Source organism: Arvicola amphibius, chromosome 6 (assembly GCF_903992535.2).
Source record: "Arvicola amphibius chromosome 6, mArvAmp1.2, whole genome shotgun sequence".
NCBI classification, from domain to species: Eukaryota; Metazoa; Chordata; class Mammalia; order Rodentia; family Cricetidae; genus Arvicola; species Arvicola amphibius.
Genome location: NC_052052.2, coordinates 45,965,465 through 45,991,751, shown reverse-complemented (window position 1 = coordinate 45,991,751; position 26,287 = coordinate 45,965,465). Strand labels below are relative to the sequence as shown.

General features: G+C 40.7%; 1 protein-coding gene across 2 annotated transcripts in view; it reads left to right on the top strand.

Annotated features, from left to right (window-relative positions):
- The first annotated feature begins 1,543 nt into the window (after window positions 1–1,543).
- Window positions 1,544–26,287, top strand: part of Lepr (leptin receptor) — an 82,448-nt gene continuing 57,704 nt past the window's right edge. Inside the window, exons 1-3 of one of the 2 annotated variants that reach the window (XM_038333026.2) lie at window positions 1,544–2,160; window positions 19,712–19,771; window positions 25,413–25,742. In XM_038333026.2, the coding sequence (XP_038188954.1) occupies window positions 19,732–19,771; window positions 25,413–25,742 (370 nt within the window). In that variant the 5' untranslated portion in view covers window positions 1,544–2,160; window positions 19,712–19,731. The remainder of the gene's footprint in view (window positions 2,161–19,711; window positions 19,772–25,412; window positions 25,743–26,287) is intronic. The other variant, XM_038333024.2, reaches the window with a different exon arrangement.

Below are 26,287 nucleotides of genomic sequence, written 5' to 3'. Positions count from 1 at the left end.
CAATAAATGTCCATGACCCAATCCCTAGAATCTATGAATATGACCATATTTGAAAAAAGGCAAGTTTTGTAGACATCATTAAGTTAAGGAAGTTGATATGAAATCACCCTTCAGTATTGGGAGGGGTCCTCACCCCAAAGGCAGTTGTCCTTACAATAGAAACAGTAGACACACGAGCAAAGAAACCAGGGTAAGACAAAGGCAGATGCTGGAATTATGTGGCCACAAACAAAGAATGCCTGAGATCTAGGGGTGGAAGAGGCAGGCTGGAGTGTCCCCTGGTGACTCAGGAAGGGGAGAGGGAGACTATAGACCTGTTGAGGTCCCAAGCAGAAAGAATAAATCTCTACTGTTTTTAAGCATTGTGTTTGCAGTAATTTGTTATAGCAACCATAGGAAATGAATGTGCTAATTTGATTATTTACTCTGTTAAGGTTTCTTTTTGTGTTGTTAGAATAATAATAATCTGGAGGCACCAAACTCTCCACTTCTAACATTCGTCCGTTTGCTTTTTTGCCACGGTTTGGTGAAAACCGAAGGTAAGCTTTCCTAGGCTGACGCTGACTACCTCAGATGTCCATGAAGCCTACTTAATAAGTACTTGTGCTATTTCTGAATAAATCAGCTTCAACATATGGTCCGCAGGGCCACGTGTTTGTCAGAAAAGTGTCGCTGGTCCCGAAAGAACGTGTCTACGGGGAGGAGCTGTATTACAGATCCCACCGGTGGCAGCTTCCGTAACGGGTCATCCATTGGAGCTGGAGCTGGCCACACAATCCCAGTGTCTGCCTTGGTTTAGGTTGCCTTCTTCATACCTGTGCGGTCCTCTCCTTTTATCGTTAGGACACTTGTCTTTGGGGTGAAGACCCACCCCAGTAATGAAGGATGAATTCATCTCAACCCTGTTGTGGCTGGGTTAATTCAGGCAACACACCCGCTGTGCCCACTTTTGATGGCCTTCCTGGGGTGGGGGGGGAGGATGCGGGTTAAATTAACCTTGAAAGCCCTTTGTGTATCGCTATCTACCCAATCTAAAGTCTCTCCACTTGTTTTTATTCTTTCATCTTCATTCTGTTTTCCTTCAGGTCAGCTGTAAAACTGGAAATCTTATGAACGCGGACGTCCTCCTCCCCCAAGTTCAAAGAAAGTAATATAGCACATGTTCTCAATAAACAGTCATTAAGGAAGTAAACAGATAAATGAATGCACATTTTGATCAGAGAACAACAAAAATATTTATGTAGTTTGAGATTGGAATCTGACTCTCTATAACGACAGATACTTTCCCCCCACCCCCAACTTGCTACATCAATATCATTGCGTTCCAGGATGGAAAACGAGGGGATCATTAGCTAACTAGATTAAGGAATGGCCCTCCTTCCTTTTGGGACAAGCAAGGCAGAGATGACTGATGATGCACTTTGGGAGACAGGGAGCTCAGGACTTCCCTGTTTGGGGTCTTTTCTGTTTCCCTTTCCCACTTTTCCCAGTCCTTGTGTTTATTAGTGCAGCATTTCCCACACCTGCTGCTGTAGAGGCCAGGGAGGGCAGGAGCAGCCCAAAGGTTCGCCCAAGCGCCTGCCTCGGCCACGCGCGCAGCGTCCCCGCTGCCGCGCGGTCACCTGTGTGGCCAGTGCCCCACAGCGGCGTGCCCGCGCGCTAGTGACCAGCACCTCCAGACCCAGCGACACAGAACCCAGGCATTCCCTGCTTCGCATCTCCCCGCGACACAGGCGGGACCCCATTTCCGTCCTGAACCCCTGGCACGGGGCCGCCCAGGGCTGCGCCGCAGGACGCAGCAGGTCTGGGGACCAGGGCTGTTGATTGGGGCGGCACCTGCGGAGGGCTGTGTAACTTCTCCAGGCCTCCTGCCACTTTGGAAACTGCCTGGGACTGCGACAGCAACCCTTTAAGCCCCGCGGGCCAAGAGAGGGTGGGTTGGTTTGAAAGACACAAGGGAAAAAATGTGTTGTGGGGCGGGTTTAGTTTCCCACCCTCTTCCCTTTCCCCGAGCAAATTAAAAACAAAACAAATAGAAAAGCCAGCCGGCCAGCCAACCAAAGCCTCAAGCCGAGCCCCAACAGACGCACTCCTTTAAAAGGATTTGTAGCGGTGAGGAAAAAAACCAGATCGCACCGAGGAATCCTGCTGCAAACTCAGGTATGTTGACGCCATCTAAGAAACTGGGTATTGGGGGAGAGACGATACTTGTGAACTGAGAGAGAGAGAGAGTTCTTCTGAGGGGCTCGGAGGGTCTGTGTATAAGTATCAAGACAGCGACACAGGCGCACTGCCAGGGCTCCGGACCTGGCGATATAGCACCTGAGTTCTGCTGTGGTTTCCAGTTTATCTCTAAGTGGTTTGTGCTTAAACTAACCTCCGTGGGTTTCTTCATCTATTATATTTAGAGGGTTGGATTAATATCTTTTCTGAGGTACTCTTAATAATAGCTCAGGTGTACTCCTTATTTAAAAATGTAGACTTCTGTAATAGTCAGTCTTGCTAATTTCATGGTCTTGCGGTTGGGGTTCTTATGTGCACTTATCTATGTTTTCAGGATTTTTCAGTTAATAGCTGTAGAGAAAACAAAACATTTGTAAAGAACTTGTAAATATATAGTCTATACATGAATAAGTCCTCTGGCACTAACGTAAAGAATCAAAGTACATTTAAGCTAGTGTCTCCAACATTGAAAAACAAAAGAAATAAAAAGAAAGAAAGAAGAAAGAGAAATGTCTAAATGTGTAGCTTTAACATAGTACTTTTTGGGGGTATTGCATATTTGGAGGAAAAAATACTTTAGAGAACACCAAAAATTGTAACTTTCTCATCAATTACTGAGTGGTGCTCATGGCCTTTTTTAGCATAAAGCTCTGTGCAGAATGTATAAAAAGTGGTTTTTCAGACCACTTCAGAGTGCCTCTGAAAAGAACCTCAATAACAGAGATGCCAACTTCAGTGATATGTTTCATGGTCTTGGAATGGATCCCAGAAAAATAGCAGAGGTTAACTAAGTAGATCAACCAGAAATTAGGAACACACACACACACACACACACACACACACACACACACACACACACACACTTATACTATAAAGCATCAATGCCATTACTTTTTGCTTCACTTTTGATAAAAAACCAAACACCTCGACTCCCTTATGCAGGTGCAGAATGAGACAGTAGCTTTCATCAGGACATATAATATTTTCCTGTTACTGGTTTGAAAATTGAGAGTTCAACATTGCCAGTTAGGATAGACGGAGAAGCATTTTCTAGCTCTTTTTGTTGGACATGGTCTAAAATGAAATAATCTTTTGCCACCCACAAATGCTTTGTGTGCAATCTGGGAGAGCAGAATGGGTTTGAAGGACTCCTTTGTGAGCACATTTTAACTTATTTCCAGCTCTTTTGCTGCCTTTAGGCTGGAAAGGGCATCAGCTAGCCGGACATGTGTCTTCCCCGTAGGACCTCCTGAGGCAGAGGGTCTCCCCCTTTGACACGTGCACAGAGTGAAGTGAATTCCATGCTGGTGAGCCAGGGAGTCTTAGAACTCAGACACCCTGCTGGTGCTTGTCTGCGAAACAACTGGGACATTACAACCATCTGCTGCTCATACCCAGGCCAGTTCATTCACAGCTGGGAGAGCTGTGATGCTTGGCAGGGACCCCCTTCTTCTTTTGCAGTGCGAAGCTTTAGTCTCCCGTGAATTTATCGAGGGAAAAAAAAAAACCCTGTCATTGCTTCACACTTAGATCACTAATATAGGACCAAATGGTTTGTGTTTGTCAAGTGGGAGGTCTTGGAAATAAGACCTAAACATATCCAGAAAAAAAAAAAGCCAAAATAAATGAATTCTCTTGGCAGATACTGTATTGCATTCTTTTTTTTTTTTTTATCCTTAGAGGCAAACATTCATACTACAAAATATGTCCTGTGGAGTTAAAAATGAAGAAAAAGCTTATGCTCGGTTCAAATTCTTAAGATTGTATGTGATTTACAAATTCCAATTTTAATTAAATTAGGAAAGTGCAAATGCTCACCTACTGGCCAGGCTTCACACATACAGGCTTTGGGAGTTTCTATTTAAATCTGATCTGTTTATAGTTTAGAGTATTCCTTCTCAACCACATACACACACACACACACACACACACACACACACACACACACACACCCCAAACATAGAAACAACATATTGCCCAGGCTGGCCTTAAACTCACCTTGTAGCTGAGGATGATCTTGAACTTCTCCTGCTTGTACTGCCTGGGTGCTGGATTACAGGTATGGACCACCTTGTTTATGGGGTGCTGGGAATCAAACACAGGGCTTCCCAGTCAAGCACTCTACTGAACGAGTGGCATCCAGCTCTTGTAGGTGGTTTTTGGAGTACAGCAGTGATACGTCTGTTGTCATGTGACTTTGGTCTTTAGCATTTGAAGTGTGGCAAATATAGAGAGAAATGCATAAATGATTTCGTTGGCTGATAAACTACCTAGAAAATCATTGCAATGGGTAATTATAAGACAAATACCTCTCTACTCATCATTCGAGAAGGATAACCTGATAATGTCCATACTTGTTATTGCTTCTTTCTTACCGCAAGCCTAGTTTTGCCTATTTCAAAGGAAAACTTATGTGAATGTTGAGTGTGTCCTTTTGTAGATTATTTAGGCTATATATTATGTCTATGATATTGTTAGTTTCTTCTCTTTCCTCCAAAACAAAATACTTCGAAAGAGCTGTTCATATTACCTATGTTTTTACTTTTCTTTCTTAAGCCCATTCCTATGCACTTTAGAGTTCTGAACACTCTGCCCAGGTCTATGGAACTGTCAGGTCTCTGATGACGTCACCCTTGCCATTTGGTCTCAGTGTTCACTGCACTTCAGCCATTCACAGTCTTGTCCCAGCTGCCCCCTCTTTCCCCTCCTGTCCAGGACAGTATGTACCTCCCTGCTTTCCTCCTCACACAGTCTGTACCCTTCTGTCTGCTCTGCTGGTCTTTCGGCTCCTTACGTGTTTGTTCTTCTCTCTCTACTCTTTGAACATTTCTTGTAATTTCTCTCTGTGTATACTGAGGACTCAGAAAGTGATAGTTCCTGCCCTGAGGCTCAGACACCTTTACTCAGCCTCCCGCTCAGCATCTTCACTTGGCTGTCCAGTAGATACTTCCAGCTCAATGTGCCCCAAGTAGGATCTTCTTGATCCCCTATCTGCAGTTGCTCTCATCTCCATCTTTCAAATTAGTTAGGCCCTAAACCTTGGAGCCAAGGTTTGTCCCTTACATTCTATTCTACCCCATGTATATATGTAGGTAAATCTTCTCGGCTTCCAGAACACGATTGCTTCAATTACTTCAGTGGCCATTACAAACTGCCCTAACCTTTGGATTATTGCAGGGACCCTTTTACTAATCCTTTTGTAGACATTGTTCTCTTCAATCTATTCTTAGAAAGAAAGAAAGAAAGAAAGAAAGAAAGAAAGAAAGAAAGAAAGGAGAAAAGAAAAGAAAAGAAAAAGATTTTCCTTTTAAAATATATGTGAGGGGGCAGGAGAGATGGCTCAGCAGTTAAGAGTGCTTACTGCTCTTCCAGAGGACCTGGGTTCAGCTCCCAGCACCCGTGTTAGGCAGCTCACAATCAAACCAAGTATAACTCTAGCTCCAGGGAACTCCTATGCCCTCTTTAGGCTTCTGTGGTTATGCCCATCCATGTGCACAAACACACACGCATAAATAAATACTAAAATTAAAAATATGCATGTAGGTATACCATGGGTGTGCCTGGTGCCCACGGAAACCTGAAGAGGGTGTCAGATTCCCTGGAACTGCAGTTATAGATGGTTGTGAGCCATCATGTCGGGGCTGGGAATCAAATCAAACCCGGATTCTTTGGAAGAGCTAACCACTGAACCATCTCTACGTCCCCTAAAATAAAAATTTTAGTAAAGCATACCCATCACATCATGACACTTTTCTGCTTCGAACACTCTGGTGGCTTTCCAGTTCAGATGTTGTCAAAGCCCAAATCCTTGCAATAATTATAAGATCCCTCTGATCCCTCGTTCATCCTTTTCCTGCCTCTTCCTCCTCCTCCTGGGCTCCTGGCTTTTCCTTGAGCGTATCAGTGACCATCTTTACACTTCAGCTTCCTCTGTTTGGGTTGCTCATCTTTGGATGTCTATATGGTTTTCTCTGTAACCCACATCTCCCAAGTCTGTGTTCAAATGTCTGCAGGTGATATTTGATCTTGTCTGACTTCTTACTTTGCAATGTAAATGTCCCCCTTTTCTTTGCTTTTTTCTCCATAGAGTTTATTCACTTTCTAAAATGCCATGTGTATACTTTTCAGTTCCATTATCACTAGAACAAGACCATCACAAGGGCAGAATTTTTAATTTTGTGTGTGTGTTTCATTCAGTCTTAACTCCAGTCTGTGTTACTACTTGGGTGTAGTGTGTCAGAATTTTTCAGGTATTTTTTTGTTTTGTTTTTGTTTTTTTCTGCTGATTGACTGTTCTGACTTTCTGTTTTCATTGCTGGAAATTCAATGGCTCTCAACTTTCCTAATACTTGTGACCCTTTTAATATAGTTGTGGTCACCCCAACCATAAAATTATTTCATTGCTACTTCATTTTGCTACTGTTAAAAACCATAAAGTAAATATCTAATATGCAGGATATCTGCTCTGTGACTCCCCTGAAAGGGTCGTGACCCACAGATGGAGAACTGCTGCCTTAGATGACGGTATCAGTTACTTTGGATATTCTGTGGTCAGAATAGATAAAGACTTAAAGTAGGAAAAATCTAATTTAGGTCAAGATTTAGGAGGACTAGGTCCTTAGTTTCTTGCTTTCATGCATTTGAGCAGACTAGCATGAAGGCAAAAGCAGGTGGAGGAAGACTTGTTCACATCATAGCAGGCAGAAAGCAGCTAGGGATAACATACCCCGTAAGACCCAACCCTGGTGACCCACCTCCTTGAGTTGGATGTGTCTCCCATCCCCACCCCCGCCACCAAAGCCTTTAGAACCTTCTCAGATACCAGCTGTGGAATGAGTGTTCAAATCAGAGCCTCTCAGAGACTTTTCAGATTCAAACTGTGAGAATGGATAGAATACATTTACAAAGTTGATTCCACAAATATGGATATTTAGGCTCCTCCCTTCTTTTTTCAATCCCCCTCACTTGGTCCCTTCCATACTTTTTCCTACTGCTATAACAAAATGCCACAGACAGGAGTTTATAATGAAGACGCTGTAAATAATATTCAAGTCAGGATTCTGAAGGTGGAAAATCCAGTGGCAAGGGGCTGTATCTATGGGACCTTTCTCGATACGTTACATCCTGGCAGGGTTGGAAGCAAGCATGAGACAGAGAGCAAGGAGGCCAAATGTAAACAAAACCAAAATAGTCCAGCAATAGTGTTAACTTATGTACGACCTTAACTTTATTGTTAAACCTTAACCTTCCAATAATGCTGTTCTGTGGCCTGAGCTCCCAACACATGTGCTTTGGGAAGCATATTTGACCTATGGAAGCTGCTATATAGAAGGCTACAAGAATTCAGGCATATGTTGCAAAATAATCTTTAGAGGACAGAATTAATGGTCAGATTACTAAGTCACAAAGCAACAGCAACAAACCCCAACAAACAAATCAAAATAAGCAGGACTCCAAAGCATGTGCCTTTAATCACAGCACTCGTAGAAGTATTTCTGTGAGTTCGAGGCCAACCTGGTCTACATAGGGAGTTCCAGGCCAGCCAGGGCTGCATAGCGAGACTCTGCTAAGCATGATATATATTTTTATTAAGTAATAACCAAAATTTTGAACCAAACAGATTCGCAGGCGCTTTTGTAGTGATGTTATAATCGGCTTTAAAAAATGTGAAGTCATGTGTAAGAAACAGCTGTTACCAAATGTCTGTCTCATGAACTCAAGGACAACTTAGGTTTTTCCCAGAATTATATTTCCTCATTTTGCTTCGACTGGCAGCTGTGATTTGGGTGTTTAACCTATGAAAATTAAGAAACTATAAACATGAGATAATCGAACAATTGTATTCTGTATCCACCAACAGAATTTCTGAGCCAAGATGCTCGGTGTCTAGGAGATGAGAAAAGATAAATCGTGTACATACATAGTTATGGTGTGTGTGTGTGTGTGTGTGTATGTGTGTGTGTGTGTGTGTGTATGTGTGTGTGTGTGTGTCTGTGTGCGTGTCTCTCTGTGAGAGAAAGAGAGAGAGAGAGACGACAGAGACAGAGGCAGAGAGACAGACAGACAGACACAGAGCAAGAGGGCGTGAGACCACAGACTCATTTTAAATAGAGAGTAAGTCTGCCGGCACAAACACAAATATTCATTAATCATAATTTCCACTATGTTCATAAGGTGCATCCTTTAAAATCATATTAATCATACGAGACCCATGTGGGAGATACCTAAGTATTTCTCTAATGGCCTTGGGTTTTAGAGCAGTGGTGGCCGTCACAGGTGTGATCGAGGAAAGACTTTCTCATAGAACGGGTAGGAGGTAGAGAGCAGGCCATAGAAAGCAGTGCTTGGTTCTGGGTTCCTTGTCTTTGGCAAGCACATTCCAAACCTGTGAATCAGATCTTCCACAGGATTTCCTATTGCCTTTCACTGTTCCCATGGCTGATCTCACACAGCTCCCTGACTTGCAGTGGGCCTTACATTCCTTTCCATTCTTCACGCCAAGGGCAAGCAGATATTCACTTTTGGAAACTTTTATGAACGTCAAGCAAATGAGATATCACTGGTTCACCCTTTTTAAATAGCTGAATTCTTTAAATATTAGGCACTATCGATCTTTAATGATACACCACCATAAGCATAGGATTCTTACTATTTTCTTCATTTAAAATTTTAGCTCTAAACTCACTGGGAAGAATTCACTTAGGATTATTTTCATTTTAAGTGTTTTATTACTTTGTTTACGTGTGCACACATACATGTGCCACAGCGTGTGAGAGGAGGTCAGAGAACATCGTGTGGGAGTCAGTTCTTTCCTTCCCCAGTAGGGTCTCGGGGATCGAACTCAGGCTGTCAGGCTTGGCAGCAGGTGCTTTCACCACCTGAGCCATTTTGCCAGCCCCTGGTTTAAAAAAAATTAAACCATATTATTCATATAAGAACAGTACAGAAATAAATATTTTAGTTAGGGAATTCTCTTGTAAGGATTTAGTTATTTTTTTTAAGATTTACTTTGTTGTATAGTTCTGTGTATGGGTGTAGGTTTGTGCGTGTGAGTGCAGATTCCCACAGAGGTCAGAAGAGGGCATCAGATCCCCTGAGATTGGGATCACAGGCTGTGTGAGCCGCCTGATGTGGGTGCTGGGAACCAAACTTGGGTCCTCTGCAGGAGCAGTACTGCTAGTAACTGCTGAGCATCTCTCCACCCCCAGGGATTTGGTTTCTTTTTTGGTTGTTTGTTTGTGTTCCAATGTACATGGGTGCACATGTGTGTGCAGGTTTGTGCGTACATGCATGCGTGCGTGCGTGCGTGCGTGTGTGTGTGTGTGTGTGTGTGTGTGTGAAGCTGGCATTGACTGTCTTTCTCAGTCATTCTGCTCTTTCCTCTCTGAGGCTCAATCTCTTGCCGAAGCTGGGTCTCCTGTAAGTGATGAAAACACTCGAAGCTGTGTTTTCAAAGTAACAGATGCATATGCCAAGATAATGGGAAAGTTTTGTTTTGTTCCAAGACCTGATGGAACCCTGGCTTGCCTGAAACTCATTGTATTGCCCAGGCTGGCCTCAATCTTGTGGTCATCTGTGTTTTCCCTTCTAAATACTGTCATTATAGGAGTGTGCCACCCTACATGAAAAAGTCTTTTTGACTTTAAGGGACTGGAGGGATGGCTCAGTAGTAAAGAGCACTGGCTGCTGCTTCTGGAGGACCAAGGTTTGATTCCCAGCACCCACACGGTGGCTCGTAACTGCCTTCAACTCGAGTTCCAGGGGATTTGACCATTCCTTTTGGCCTCCTCAGGCACCAGGGACATAGATGGGAACACATGGCAAATTCCTATTCTAAGTGAAGGAATGAAAGTAGACACACTTAAAATGATAAAGTTGGTAGAAATAGATCAGGCTGTATATATTTTTTTAAAATTTGACTCTTGAAGAAATAGTAGTTCATGCATATTCAAATGAAATGCTTAGATGTTGTTATTTAAGTATGAAATAGAGGCGTCTTTAGGAAGTGCAGAAACATTAGCAGTAGCTGGAACCACTTGAGATATTTGTCAAAGCAAGCAGAATGTCAGACTTGGTTTTCTAATTCACAGGCATCTCCACAGGCTCAGAGACTGGGAGATCACTGGAACAAGTTACAAATGATTTTCTTTTCAGTCTAATTGCTCATCAGACACTGACTGAGACTGCTTTTGATTTTGTTTGTGGATTTAATAGATAAAAATGGCGAAGTAATCATTTGTTATAAAAATGGAACCATCTGATCTTCCTCAGAAAATCCAAAATGCGACCATTCAGTAGAACACGAGTCTGATTTCTTTTTTAGCTTTCGTCTTTGTTCTTTCTGTCTTTCACATCGTGCATCTCCATCCCATTCATTTCCCCATCCTTTTGTATCAACCCTCTGCCCTTGCAACCTCTCCCCCTACCGCCAAAATAAAATAAAATAAAATTTAAGAGAAAAAAAAGGGAAAGAAAAATTAATCCCATCATGGAAGCTGCAGTGTGACACAGCGAATCACATAGCCAACCCTTTAATCCATAGATCTTTCTTTACTTCCAAGTGTTTATTGCAAAGAGTCATCGGTCTGGTTTGAGACCTCTGGGTTCTGCTACACTCTCGATGCTGGGCCTTTACTGGAACTCCTCTTGGTTATCCTGCTGTTTTCCTGTGTTGTGGAAATCCTGCAGCTTTGGGTCCACAGGACCAGTCCCTTCATGTGCTCCAGTAGATCCTACATGGGGGTGGATGCTGGCATGGGCCAACCTCGATTCTGGGCCTGGGTATTTGCAGGGTTGGTCAGTCTGCCAGCTCTCCCTTGTCCTCACCACCAGGGCAAGCTCTCTTGCATTGTCCTGGCTGGTTCACCTCTTGTAGTGATGAGCAAGGGGCGGGGCCAGTTCGCCCACCTGCCTCAGGCATCAATGGCCCAGGGTGGGGAGGAGTGCAGGGGAGGGCATTTCTCACTTGCCCATGCTACCATATAACAGATGAGTAACAGGGACAGCTCTCCTATGCTCATAGCTTCACGGCTGACTCCCCCACACCTCCACCGATGGGGTTGACTCTATTGTGCTGCCCAGGTGAGGTACAGGGCCTGCTCTCTGGAGTGTTGCAGCTGGTGGGGGACAGGGGCAGCTCTCCCACTCTTCTGACCTCAGGACCAGCTCTTCTACATACCTTAAACACTGATGGTCCAGGTGCAGGGGGGGAGCGTCTCTCCCCAGCCCATGCCACCATATGGCAGATGTGGGGTAGGGCCAGGACACCCATGCTCCTATTCCACGGACCAGCTAGCTCACCCGTGTGTGCCCTGGCTGCAGAGCTCCGCCATGCTGCCCCGATAAGGTTCAGGGCCCTCTTTCCTGAGTGTTGCAGCTGGGAAAGGGGAAAGCTCCCTCACCAGCTGGAGGCAGCAGAGACAAGGGGGGCACATCTTGCCCTCGTCCGGGTGCCACAGATGAGAGAGGTAGTACCAGCTATGCCCTCTCATACCCTCAGGGCTGGCTCACTCACGTGTACAGGGCCAACTCTGCTGTGCGCCCAGGCGAGGCAAGGGGCTCATTCTCCCGAGCGCTGCAGCTCCTGAAGAGTTGCCAGTTTTCTTTTGTGTGGAGTTTATAGTAATGATGATGTGTTTACGAGGCCCTCGGTGTCTGGTCCACTCTGCAGGGTGGATGACTGACTGAACATCCAGAAATCACGTGAGTTCCTTTCAGGCCAGACGATGGATTGATTCTCTGTAAAGATTTCTTCAAATTTTGCATATTCCAACCAACCATCTTCTCTGTCTAAATTCCTGAAGAGCTTTAAAAAAAATGCCATTTTAAAGATATGGAACTGTATAGCACCTATGTTAATTTACTCCACAAATATTTACAAGTACCTACTATGTTTCTTGGAATATTTTATTTCTAAAACTCAAATATGAATTTAGAAGAGATGGCTCAGCTGGCTAAATGCCTGCCACACAAACACAGGCACCTGAGTTTCCACTCCTACAACCAATGTGGAAAGCTGGAGACAGTGGGTGGCCTTCTCCTGCAGCTCTGAAGATCCCTGAAGCCCATTGGCCAACCAGCCTAGCTGAACTCATGAGCTTCAGGTTTAGTGAGAGACCATGTACCCAAAAAGATAGAAGTGGAGAGCAGTTGAGGAAAGACAGACACGGAGTCATCTCATGCCACCACACGCATGCACACCCATACTTCCCATATACACATGTGCACACACCCACACTAACAAGCACATACGCCACGCCCTCATACATATATATGACACGATACCTACACACATGCACATATCATATACTTCATATATAAACACATATAAGCATATGTACATATGTGTGTGTACACAGTTGCATCACATATATGTCAAACACCCATGTGTTGATTCAATTTATGTCACCTTGACACAAGCTGGAGTCATTTTGGAAGAGGGACTCTCAATGGAGAAAATGTCCTCATCCGATTAGCCTGTGGGAAGCCTTTTGTGTAATTTCTTGACTGATGATTGATGTGGGAGGGCCCGGCTGCTCACTGTGGGCACTGTCACCCTCGGCTGGTGGCTCCAGGTGCTGTAAGAGAGCAGTCGGACAGAGCCAATAAGCTTCTGTTTCAGTTCCTCCCCCGGGTTCCGGCCTTGAGTTCTTGCCTTGACTTCTCTGATGATGATGGGCTGTGATGTGAAGTGTGAACAAGATAAACCCTTTTCTCCCACGTTGTCGTTGGCCATGGTGTTTGTCACAGTAAAGGAAAACCCAGCTATAGAAATAATCTACCTAATATACCACCCATTCACACACACACACACTACATGTACACACATACACATAGACCACTCATATACCACATACCTCACATATATATATACACACATAAACATATTACAAAACACACACACATAATCACACATGTACAGCATGTATATATGCTCATATTCATATGTCATATATACATGCATATAATAGACCATACATGTAAACACATATAACATATATACAACCCCATACATATATATTCCATAAACCTCATACACACACCATATACATACACAGTGCACACACTCTACCCACTCCACACACACATGCACCACACATACACACACATATCACACATCATACCCAACACATACACCATACATTCCACATCTCCTACACAAGCATACACATGACACACATACACAGAACATATACCATATGTATTCCTCTACATACACATATATTCCATCCCCATCATATACAAGGCATGCCTCACATAATACACACACATGCACAACATATAAATATTATACACAACCATATACATACACATATAACACATACCACACATGTATAGGTACACATACACACTATACATGCACACCACACACAAATATACATGTACACAACCACATAAACATCATACATACATACATACTGTACACACACCACACATATCATACACTATACATATACACACAATAAATACCATATGCAACATATATACCACATATATTCTGTACACATCCATACATTATACTCATAGCTCTCATGCCATGCACTTGTACCACACACACTCACATACATATACATATATACCCCACACATTCCACACAGTACAAAACACACATATACACATGTAACATGCACACACTGTGTACTGCACAGACACCATGCACATAAACATATAACATACACTACACAAGCATACATATACATATACAACACACACTTGCATACACACATACCACACATAATACACAATCTCACACAATACACACCTCACATATATACAACACACACCTTATATTTCATATACATACTGTGCACATAAACATACAACATACACAAATACATGTACACATACAACACACACTCCATAATAACCCCTCACAATACACATAGTATACACACCACATATATACACACTTCATATACATACACACTGCATATAATATAGAAAACATATATATCTTATACTACACCCATGCACATATATACATACACATATCTACCTGCACCCTATGCATATAAACACACATCACACATGCCAGTATCTCATGCACACATACACCACACATGCTATATAAAACATGCACATTATGCAGTCCCACATGCATATTACATACATACACACAGTAATACACCGTGCACCCCATCATACATATAAAGCAGTACATACACACCACACAATACACCTACAATACATACATATATATACATCATGTACAACACACATACCATTATATATGTACATATACATACACACACATATATACCTATCACACATGTATACCACATACATTCGCACTACCAAATATACCCACAGTGCATACATAACATATACAACATGCATACCATACACATACACACACAATACCACATAAATACCATACACTACAAACACAATGCACACAATATACACACACATACCACATGCACTGAACATACAACACCGATACACATACCATGTACAGTCTAAAACTTCCCCTCACCCCCTAACATGTATAAACCGTGGCTATCCCTTCTGTTCTGGGCTTTGTTTCCCCTGAAGCTTCCCCCATTTATACCTAAGCTCCACTCTGGGCTCCCCCTTGCCGTGTCCATGATGGCTCTTTTTCTCATTTTTTTTCATTTTTATTGATTTTATTGGGCTCTACATTTTTCTCTGCTCCCCTCCCTATTTCTCCCCTCCCCTTCAACCCTCTCCCATGGTCCCCATGCTCCCAATTTACTCAGGAGATCTTGTCTTTTTCTACTTCCCATGTAGATTAGACTCTCTCAGGGTCCTCATTGCTGTCTAGATTCTCTGGGATTGTGAATTGTAGGCTGGTTTTCTTTGCTTTATGCCTAAAAGCCACTTATGAGTAAGTACATATGATATTTGCTTTCCTGGGTCTGGGTCACCTCACTCAATATGATGTTTACTAGATCCATCCATTTGCCCTCAAATTTCAAGATGCCATTTTTTTTTCTGCTGTGTAGTACTCCATTGTGTAAATGTACCACATTTTCCTTATTCATTCTTTAGTCAAGGGCATTTGGACTTGAGTTTTGTGTATGGTGATAGATAAGGGTCTATTTTCATTCTTCTACATGTTGATATCCAGTTATGCTAACACCATTTGTTAAATATGTTTTCTTTTTTTCCATTTGATATTTTTTGCTTCTTTGTCAAAAATCAGGCATTTGAAGGTGTGTGGATTAATATCTGGGTCTTTGATTCGGTTCCATTGGTTCTCCTGACTGTTCTTATGTCAATACAAGGCTGTTTTAAGTACTGTAGCTTTGTAGTAGAGTTTGAAGTCAGGGATTGTGATGCCTCCAGAAGTTCTTTTATTGTACAGGATTGTTTTGGCTATCCTGGGTTTTATGCTTTTCTATAAGTTGAGTACCGTTCTTTCAAGGTCTTTGAAGAATTTTGCTGGGCATTGCATTGAATCTGTAGATTGCTTTTGGTAAGATTGCCATTTTTACTATGTTAATTCTACCTACCCAAAAGCATGGGAGATCTTTCCATTTTCTGGTATCTTCTTCAATTTCTTTCTTCAAAGATTTAAAGTTCTTGTCATACAGGTCTTCCACATGTTTGGTTAGAGTTACTCTGAGATATTTTATGCTATTTGTAGCTATTGTGAAGGGCGATATTTCTCTGAATTCTTTCTCAGCCCATTTATCATCTGTGTAAAGGAGGGCTACTGATTTATTTTTTAGGTAATCTTGTATCCTGCTACATTACTGAACGTATTTATGCATTGAAGTTCCTTGGTAGACTTTTTGGAGTCACTTATGTATCATCAGCAAATAGTGAGAGTTTGACTTCTTTTCCAATTTGTATCACCTTGATCTCCTTTTGGTGTCTTCTTGCTCTAGCTAGGACCTTAAGAACTATATTGAATAGATATGGATCGAGTGGACAACCATGTTTTGTTCCTTATTTCAGTGGGATCACTCTGAGTTTCTCTCCATTTAGTTTGATGTTGGCTGTTGGCTTGCTGTATATTGCCTTTATTATCTCTTGTAATGAAGAACCTTTCTAAAGGGAAGCCTCTCCTTCCATTTAAAGCCCTCTTATGCTGTTTATAGTACATTTTATTGTTCCTTTTCTAATGCTTCCCTGCCTCGTGGCCAGATCGTAGTCTTTAGGACCTTTCTCCTATTAAACCTCATCCCGAAAGTCTTCTTTTGCATGCCAGCTTCTCTCTTGAACCAACTCTTGTTCTCTTATTGCTAATGCCAAATAGTTTATTTGTGGTTACTTGTGGGAGCATGAGTGGATGGTTATTTAAATAGGTGAACTTACCCGTTGCTACATCACTGAAGAAAATCTCTCTCTTCCCCTAGTAACTATTAACTGTATATGTATCCTTAGGAGGTGTAGAACCTCATGAGCCCACTTGTCCTTCATTAAAGAAGGTCAAGGGGTCCAGTCTTGTGCAGATAATAATAGCCACTCTTTAGAAATGCAACAGCATGTTATGTCCAAAACCAGTGTTTCCCCCAGCACTTATTTTCTTCCTGTCACTTCTTCCTTTGGCCTTGGAGGGGCCGATAGTGATGTCCCCTTTGGGCCTGAGCACTTATTTTCTAGACTTTGACCAGCAGTAACTGCCGCCCACCACAAGGAAACTTGTCTGACGAAGGCTGTAGCAGAACTAGTCTCTGAATATAAACATTATATTACATAGGGCATTTGGCACATCCTATAAGTCCATTTTTATTATTCTTGATCATAGGTTTAAACTTCTGTCATTTTTATGTCATGCTTGTGTTTCTGTAAGTGTCCTTAAATTCCTTTTATTTTGGGTGAACATAAATATTTCTCTCATTGAATCTGTGTAAAAAACCACTTTCACAGTCTGTATTCCTGTTCATATCTGTAATTGTTTGCCTCCCATATATGAATGGAACCTGGTGGCATGAATTAACATTGTAAGAATAGTTTCTGTCTTGCATGGGACAGTGAACTTCCTTATTCAAGAGATCAACTGATGCATTTGACCACTTAGTAGATTGGTTATTTAAATGCAAATCAAATCTGTTTTGGGATGGAATTACAGTTAGTTTATCAAAGTATTCCAGCAATACACTGTGTTCATGACACATCCTGATTATGAATATTCTTCTTGGGTTTATTTGATGAGAAGTCTGATATTGGAATGGGTAATATAAAATTGTGTGTGTGTGTGTGTGTGTGTGTCTTGCATACATTTCTTACAATTAGGTCATGAGGATTCCAAGCACTGAACCAATTTCTAGAGATTTCAAATAAAGAATCAAAGTTCTGGGGGCTGGAGAGATGGCTCAGCAGTTAGGAACACTGACTACTCTTCTAGAGGTCCCAAGTTCAATTCCCAGCAGCCACATCATGGCTCACAACCATCTAGAGTAGGATCAGATGCCCTCTTATGTTATGCAGGAATATATGCACATAGAGCACTCATATATATAAAATACATAAATAAATTTTAAAAAAGAATCAAAGTTCTGATGAAAAGCACAGTTTGAAAAACAAGCATATTAGAAAAAATAGAGTACAGACTCCTTATACATTTCTAGGGTCCCCAAGAGTATACAAACTGGGGAACAAACATACCCATCAACTGATGCTGTTTTTCATATGAAGCATGTTTTTTGATCATTTATAGCAGTATCTATATTGAGGGTGCTATCTCTATTTTAAAATAAAACTTCCATTTATAGGCAGCTCTGGAAAAGTTGCTAAAATCATCCAACAGTTAGATTTTCAGATAAGCAAGAGGGAGGTGGAGTTGAAACCCCGAGTCCTAAAGGCTGGTTAGAAGAGCCCAAACTTGAACCTAAGACTTATAGCATCCAGTTCAGGGCTTCTCACCTCCAAATACACCACACATCAGGCTGAACTTCAGATTGAGATCATAGGGAAGACAGAAATGGCACTGGGTGATGACTCAGTGCCTGAAGTACATGTTGGCATTGGCACTATTCCTGGAGAGACGAAAAACATTTACTTGCCCCACAGAGGGAACTGACAGAAGTTCGAAATAAGGACACCACCAAAGCCCAGTTTAGTCAACTGATGTTTTTATTGGTGTTACTTATTGGAGTATAGATGAGGGGTTACTTACAAGAGCAGAGATGATTTAATGACAGCAGCATCATCAAAGCCCATCTGAACCTGGGTATCAGCACATAAAAAACCGTAAACCCAGAGCACCTGCACAATGTGCAGGCACCTCAATGGGCTGGAAAATGTCTCTTCCAGGCAGCTCATGTGGTCTTAGCCCTTTCCAGGTAGTTGTCTGGTCTGCCTCTTATGGGCAGTTAGGCTTTTCTGAGAGTGTCTCTCAGCAGTCCTTACTGCCTACATATACTTTGAGAAAGAAGGACTTAGTGAATCTGATCAGTTTCAGGGACTTCCTGAAGCTTTTGAGTTGTTTACTTCCTGAGCTTAAAGAGATTCCCTGTAGGATGAATTTATTCACCTCCCTTAGGACATCCTGTTTCTTAATAAGTTCACCTCCAAGATGAAATGTTTTATCTCAGAGGAATTTGTTACACATTGGGGGAGCACATTTCTATTACCCAAATGCTGGGAGGTGGAGGCAGGAGGATCCCAGAGACTGGCTGGACAGCCATTCTACCTGAAATGGTGGGTTTCAAATTCAATAAGAAAGCCTGTCCCCCTCCCCCCACAAAATGATAGAGTCACAGAGGAAGACAGCTGATGTTGACCTCTGGTTCACACACACACACACACACACACACATCACAGAGAGACATACACACACACACATGCGCACACTTACACACAAAGAGAAAGAGAGACTATGTAGAATTTCGTCACAATTCCAAGCCCAATATATTAAAATTTTATCATTCTAACTCATGACAGAAGAAATAACCTTATTTACAGAGTAGACTTCTGATTGAGTAGAATTTGTGTGAAACATTATCAGAAGTTATCCTTTGTATTGAGGTGTTCTAAGCCATGAAACAGACTTTTAATTTCTCTAATATCAATATTACTTTATCTGCAAATTAACGTGTTTACAAAGGCATTTTGTAAACTTTTTTTCTTTTTATTGAAATTGAATGTAAAATTATTACCTGTGCCTTAACTGCTTGACTTTGTAGTATTATAACAGTAACTCTAGAAAATAAGGATAACAAAGATAAAACAGTGGTAATACTAATGGTCATTAGATTTTCTGTTATGTATTTAATCAAAACTATGAACAGTTGCCGAGCTAAGAATTCAGTCTTATCCTGCAATGCTTACCCTGGATTGTATAGCATAATGAAACAGAGTGACTTTTAAATTTTAATTGTTCCTTTTACTTTATAAGAAAGCATATGCATCAAAAAAATTAGTATAATTTAACATGCAATGATTCTGTAATATTGACCCTATATATTAGAGTATTGAAGTTAGACTTATTTGTAATCTATTTTTCTTTTGTATTTTTCATAGATGGCCAATGAGTTTTCTATGTGTATTGCTTTGTTTTTGATTTATTGTTTTCCAGGTGTACATCTCTGAAGTAAGATGATTTGTCAGAAGTTCTATGTGGTTTTGTTACACTGGGGTAAGTTGCATGCACCTTTGTGTATTTGGGAGGATATTTCTGTAGATTAATTTCTAAAGAGGAACTTTTATATTGAACAGTAATTTGGTGTTTTGGGGTCCCAACCCATGTCTATAAATAACTGTTCTTGTGCAGTTCCACTAGCAATGCATGTCACCATTATTTCACCTTTTACCACATCAAAGAAGACAAGTATTGTGTTTCAATTTTATTGATTTGAATTTTATGTGTGTGTGAGGTTGGGCAGTTAGTTGACTATATTTCTGATGAGATTTTTTGTTTTACATTTCAAATACCTGGTTGTTGAGTTTGTTGGTCTTAGACAAATTTTAGGACTTTCTAAACTGTAAGAGACTTTTAACTGTGTGTTAAGGCTCCATAAAGAAACAGAACTGATGGTGATGATATGTGTATGTGTGAGTATACACATATGCGTATGTTTATAAGCAACGGGACAATTTAATTAAAGACTGAGTGCTTCTAAATCTGAAGTTGGAAAACCACAGACCCAGGAGAGCCAATGGTATCTAAGTGCAAGGTCTGAAACACACACACACACCCCTACAATCACATATATAAATACAGGTGTATACTTTTGTAGTCATGAAAGTATGATGCTCTGAGGGGATATTATCAAGGAATGCTGCATATGTTTGGAGTGGTCACTGAATACCACAACTTTCCAAGAGAGTTAAATATATACCTATCCCTCCTCTCACCAGTTGTAGACTTGTCCTTCAGAGGAAGCTTCTTCAGCTTTTTTTGTTTTGTTTTGTTGTTTTGTTTTAATGGTCTTGTAGTTTTAGTGAACCATCATTTTCAAACATTCTCCTGTTTGGAACTAGCCATATGTTGCCTGTAACTTTTTTTTTTAAACATAGGGAAACCTAGTTTATTATTTAGTTTTTGGTGCCTAGACTTTTTTCAAATTCATTTGTAATTATAACATATGCATTTTGTTACTATGTATTTATCACATAGGAAATGTTTTTGAATCTGTAAAATATGGAGAGTTGAAATTAATGGATAAGTGTATTATATCATATTATCATTTCAATGCTTTGAGCACTTCATATCTGCTCCCCTAACATTTTCCAAGAAGGTATATAGTGTCACTATCTACAGTTGGCGCACTGTGTGTTAGATCTTTGGCCCTCCTCCTGTCTAAGTATACATATATAATATACATATTATTTGACTGACTCAGCTACAGCTTCCTCTGCTATTTAATGATTCACAGTCTGCTCTCTACTTGTTTAAGGTAGATTCATTTAGCATTCACATGACAATGAGGTCATGTGGCATTTGCCTTTTTGTGCCTGGCTTTACTTAACATATGCTCTCCTTGTGTTGAGAATGGTAGCTTCCTTTCTTTTATGATGGAATAACATCCGTTGTTTGAGAGTATATGTAAATTGATTGTCTCCCAGTGATCCATTGTGATGAGAAATTTGGTCCTTGGATAATGGTATCAGGAAGTGCTGTGGAACTTTTAAATTCTGGCTCCTAGTGGGTGTTATCCTATCGAGCAAACCTGGCTTTATCCAATACTCTGCTCATACCTGACCCCATGGTATTCTCCTGCCATTGATGTTCACACCATCAGGTTTTCTTCCTTGTTGACAGAGGTTTCTGTCCTGTCCAGTCCCGCAGCCGTTCAGTCCCAAAAAGCACACAGGGGTCTACATTAATTATAAACTGGTTGGCCTGTTAGCTCAGGCTTCTTATTAACTAATTCTCACATCTTAGATTAACCCATTATTCTTGCCTATGTTAGCCACATGGCTTGATACCTTTCATCAGTGAGGCATTCTCATCTTGCTTCCTCTCTGACTGGGTGACGACTGCAGACTGAGCTTTCCTCTTCCCAGAATTCCCCTGTTCTCCTTGCTTCACCTCTACTTCCTGCTGGTTGTCTTGCCCATACTTCCTGCCTGGCTACTGGCCAATCAGCATTTTATTAAACAAGTACAAGAAGCAAATCTTCCTTGAGTATTTACTATGTTGTTTGAACTTTTAGTCTCCAAAACTAAAACCCTTTTATTGTAAAGCTAGGCTGTGTCCAATATTTCATTATGGAAATGAAAAGCTGGTCAGTGCAAACGTGTGTATATAAACAATCCTTTACCCATTCATTTGTTAACACTTAGAGTGACTCTATATCATGAACAGTGCTGTGACCAACATGAGTGATTTTTCTTTATTTGATAGACATCCCATAGTAGGGTTGCTGGACCACATTCTTCCATTTCTGAGGCATATTGGTGCCTTTTTCCATAATAGCTATACTGATGTACACACCTATTAATGGTGTGCGAGGAGTCTTCTTTCTTCTTACCTTGGTTAATGCTTGTTAGTTTTGTCTTTTTAAGAATGGCTTTCTAACATGAATGGGTGACATATCACTGTGATTTTGATTTGACTGATCTGCTGATTAGTGAGGATGAGCTACTGTATGGGTGTTTTGCCTGCCTGTATGTCTGTGTATCACATGTGTACCTGGTGCCCTTGGAGGTCAGAAGAGGGTTCTGATTCTCTGAAACTAGAGTTACAGATCTTTGTAAACCACCCTGTGAATGCTGGGGATTGAACCTGGGTCTTCTGGAAGAGCAACAGGTACTTTTAACTGCTGAACCATCTCTCCAGCTCCTTGTGTATCGTCTTTTGGCAGATGTCTATTTGTATCTTTTGAACATCTTAAAATAGGGTTACTTTAGAGTATCTTTAATTTTTTGAGAATTTCATACATGTATACAATATATCTTTGTCATATTCAACTTCTACCCCCATACTCTCAATCTCCCTCCCAATGTCACAATCCTCCTTTTCTTTTTAACCCACAGAATTCAATTAGTGCAGTATTAGTGCAGGGTCCCTTGTTTATTTTGTATAGCAACCCCATATTAGGCACACAGTTTATAGACATTTTATCCCATTCTGTAGTTTGACATCTGAACAGTCACTCTGTTGAATATTTCCTTCTCAGAGACGAACTAGAGTTTGACATAATCTTTGTCTTTGTTGTTGTAGTAATTGCCTGTGATTTAGGAGTATGTCTCAAAATATCACATAGCTCAATCTCAGTGTTTCCCAGCTTGACTTTAGTCTAGTCATAATTACAGCTCTGCTAGGCCACGGAACCATGTCAAGTTATTTTTGTGTATGATGAAGGATGGTGGTATAGTTTCTTTATTTCTTATGAATGCTCATTTTTTTTCCAGTGCCATTTACTAAACAAATTATTAATTTTCCAGGGAATTTTTGGCAAGCAGTTTTGTTGAAGCTTCGTTGATTCTAGATACACAGATTTATTTCTGAGTTCTTAATCGTGCTGTGTTGATTCAGGCATCTTTTCCTGTCAGCATCGTGCTGTTTTACTTACGTGACTTAGTCCTATGTTTGGAGTCAGATTTGCTCTTTTTTTTTCTAACCCTATCTGTCTGAGAACTTGCCCTGTAGACAAGGATGGCCTCAGTCAGAGATCTGCCTGCTTCTGCCTCCGAGTTCTAGGGTTAAAGGCATGTGCTACCATGCCTGGCTGGAGGCAGCTTAGTTCTTGAATATAATTTCCATAATTTCTTTGGTTTTTGGTGGGTTTTTTTGTTTTGTTTCATATGAACTTTTGTTGTGTTTACTCTCTGTTAAGAATGTTATTGACATTTTGATATGGATTAAATTTGATAAATTCAAATACATTGAATTTAAGCCTGGCAGTGGTGGCGCACGCCTTTAATCCCAGCACTTGGGAGGCAGAGGCAGGCGGATCTCTGAGTTCGAGGCCAGCCTGGTCTACAAGAGCTAGTTCCAGGACAGGCTCTAGAAACTACAGGGAAACCCTGTCTCGAAAAACCAAAAGAAAAAAAAATACATTGAATTTATGCACTGATTTGGATAGTAAAATTTTAAAAATATTAAAAAAATTCTTTCAATTGTATGAAAATACAATATTTTCCCATTTATCTTTAATTTCTTTCATCCATGTTCTATAGTTAGTGTAGAAATCTTTCACTTCTTGACACATTTTTTTAAAAAGTGTAGTTATTATAAATGGGCTGCTCCCCTCTTTTTTATTCCTTTCCTCCTTCTTTTGAGATGAGGGTCTCACAATGTTGCCCAGGCTGGTCTTGAAACTGATGGCTCCAGTGGTCTTCCTGCCTCAGCCTCCTGAGGAGCTGGAACTACAAATGTTCTGTAAGTGTATGTTTTTTCTGATTATTTTTCCTTTACTTTGATGCTATTATCATCTAATTCTATTGTTCTCATCAGGGTTCACTCTTGTCCACCTGTGGCCTTGGGCAATGATGTTTCCCACTCCTATAGAATCAGACAGAATAGTGTCCACACATCCTGCTTATTCACCTCTCTGCTCGGCTTAAATCCTGGCAAACAGTATCCTTGGTGGAACCATGCAGATTGTGTCATCATGATGGTTTCTTTTTTTAAAAAAATATTTATTTATTATGTATACAATATTCTGTCTGTGTGTATGCCTGCAGGCTAGAAGAGGGCCTTAGAGATGGTTGTGAGCCACCATCTGTTGCTGGGAATTGAACTCAGGACCTTTAGGAAGAGCAGGCAATGCTCTTAACCTCTGAGCCATCTCTCCGGCCCCCATCGTGATGGTTTCTTAAGGATGTATGTGTACATTTCCTGTGTCTTCTCATTGCTTGGTTTTATTCTTTTCCTTTGAACTGAATATTATGCCTTTGTCTGAATTCTTCACTTTATCCATTTGGAAACCAAAGAACATTCTGTTTGCTTCTGTTTCTTTACACTCTGTTGCATTTACTTCTTCAAAAGCTCTCATTCCATACACAATTCCAAGGATTCTCACACTGCGTTAGGGAATGTATACAGTGAGGAGGTCATCAGACTCACTGCATTAGTGAATGTATACAGCGAAGAGGTCATCAAATTATTCAGATTCATTTGTAAAATGAAGAAAAGTAGAGAGTTAATTGTTTATTTTCAAGAATTTCTTACTTAAAGACCAACTCAAAATTTGCAGCTTATTTGGGTATAGTGCTGCAAATGCTTTTAGGTCTTTATTGAAAAGGTAATGATTTACCTGCTGTGTGAGTTTCCTGGAAGGACTGTTTTGCATCATTTCCTGGGATATTATACATCTAAATTATACATTTGGATATTATTAGGATATTATACATCTCGAGACTCCTGGGAAAGTTCAAGAGACCTTGAAACTCTCCTTAAGTTAGAGACAAACTTTCTCCGAAAACATTAACATCATTGTCGTGATCCTTCTAATGAAGATTAAGAGTGCTTTAGTCCTTATTAATATCACTAAACATCCAGATATTTCTTATTTATTCTGAAGTTCGAATAATTTTACTATAAAAAGGGAGAGAATTAATGTAAATTTTCTCATGCTAAAATATAAACTTGCTAGATTAACGAAGAAAATTGATGCATGAATTTCCAAAGCAGAGGTGCCAGAAAATGGAATTAGTCCAGTAAATGTATCAAGTTCTCAAGTCTGATGCACTGGAAGGTGGAAGCTCAGACTTATTCTCTTGAAGGTTAAGTATTTCTGAGGACTGCCCCATTTAGTCTCAAGCATTTCCTAGTTACATCTTTGTCAAAATGATCACTTGTGGCCTGTGTCTTTTTCCTGTCCGAACAGAATTTCTTTATGGGATAGCTGCACTTCACCTGGCATATCCAGCTGTTCCCTGGAGGTTTAAGTTGTTTTGTGCACCACCAAACACAACGGGGGATGCCTTTCTTTCACCTGCCGGAATCCCAAAGAGGGCTTCGGCTTTGAGCGGGGTAACTGACGCAGACGTCGAAGCTAGCTTTAACGCAAGTGGTGTCTACGTGTCTGAGTCATCCCAAACCGTTTTCCACTGCTGCTTTGGGAATGAGCGAGATACAAACTGCTCTGTGCTAGCAAGTAAAACCGAAGGGAAGATGCTGGCTTCAGCGGTAAAAGCTTTAGTCTTCCGCCAGCTAGGTAAGTACTTTCATGTCCCAAGTCTACACTCTTGTGTTATGCCTGTATCCGTCAAAATGTTTTAATTATCCATAGCTTGTATGAATTAGCTATCTTATTGTGTGATTAACATGCATTATAACTTTTAAATAGTTTTAAAATTAGGATTCATTGTGTGACAAATAAATATGCTCTGCTCATTTTTATAGCTTGCAAAACTATCATTAAGGGAACTATTTTACTTGTAAATATGCTCTTCGGAGTCTAAATTTTCTTGGAAGCAAAAAAAAAAATGCACACTTGAAATAGATAAAATATCAAATTACTAACACCACTGTTGAAGTAGTGAAATTTCAAAATGTTTAAAATTATAATGAATTGTGCAGGCAAGAAATCTCCCCGAAACAATATGTTATACTGAGTGAGTTTAATTGTTGTTTTAAGAATAATGTATATTGAAAGCAGCAAGCTTAGTTAATTTTGTATATAAAAATTAAAACAGCAAAACTATTTTTAAGTCTTCTGAATGGACAGAGAAGACTTAACTGGCTCAATTATATAAGAAG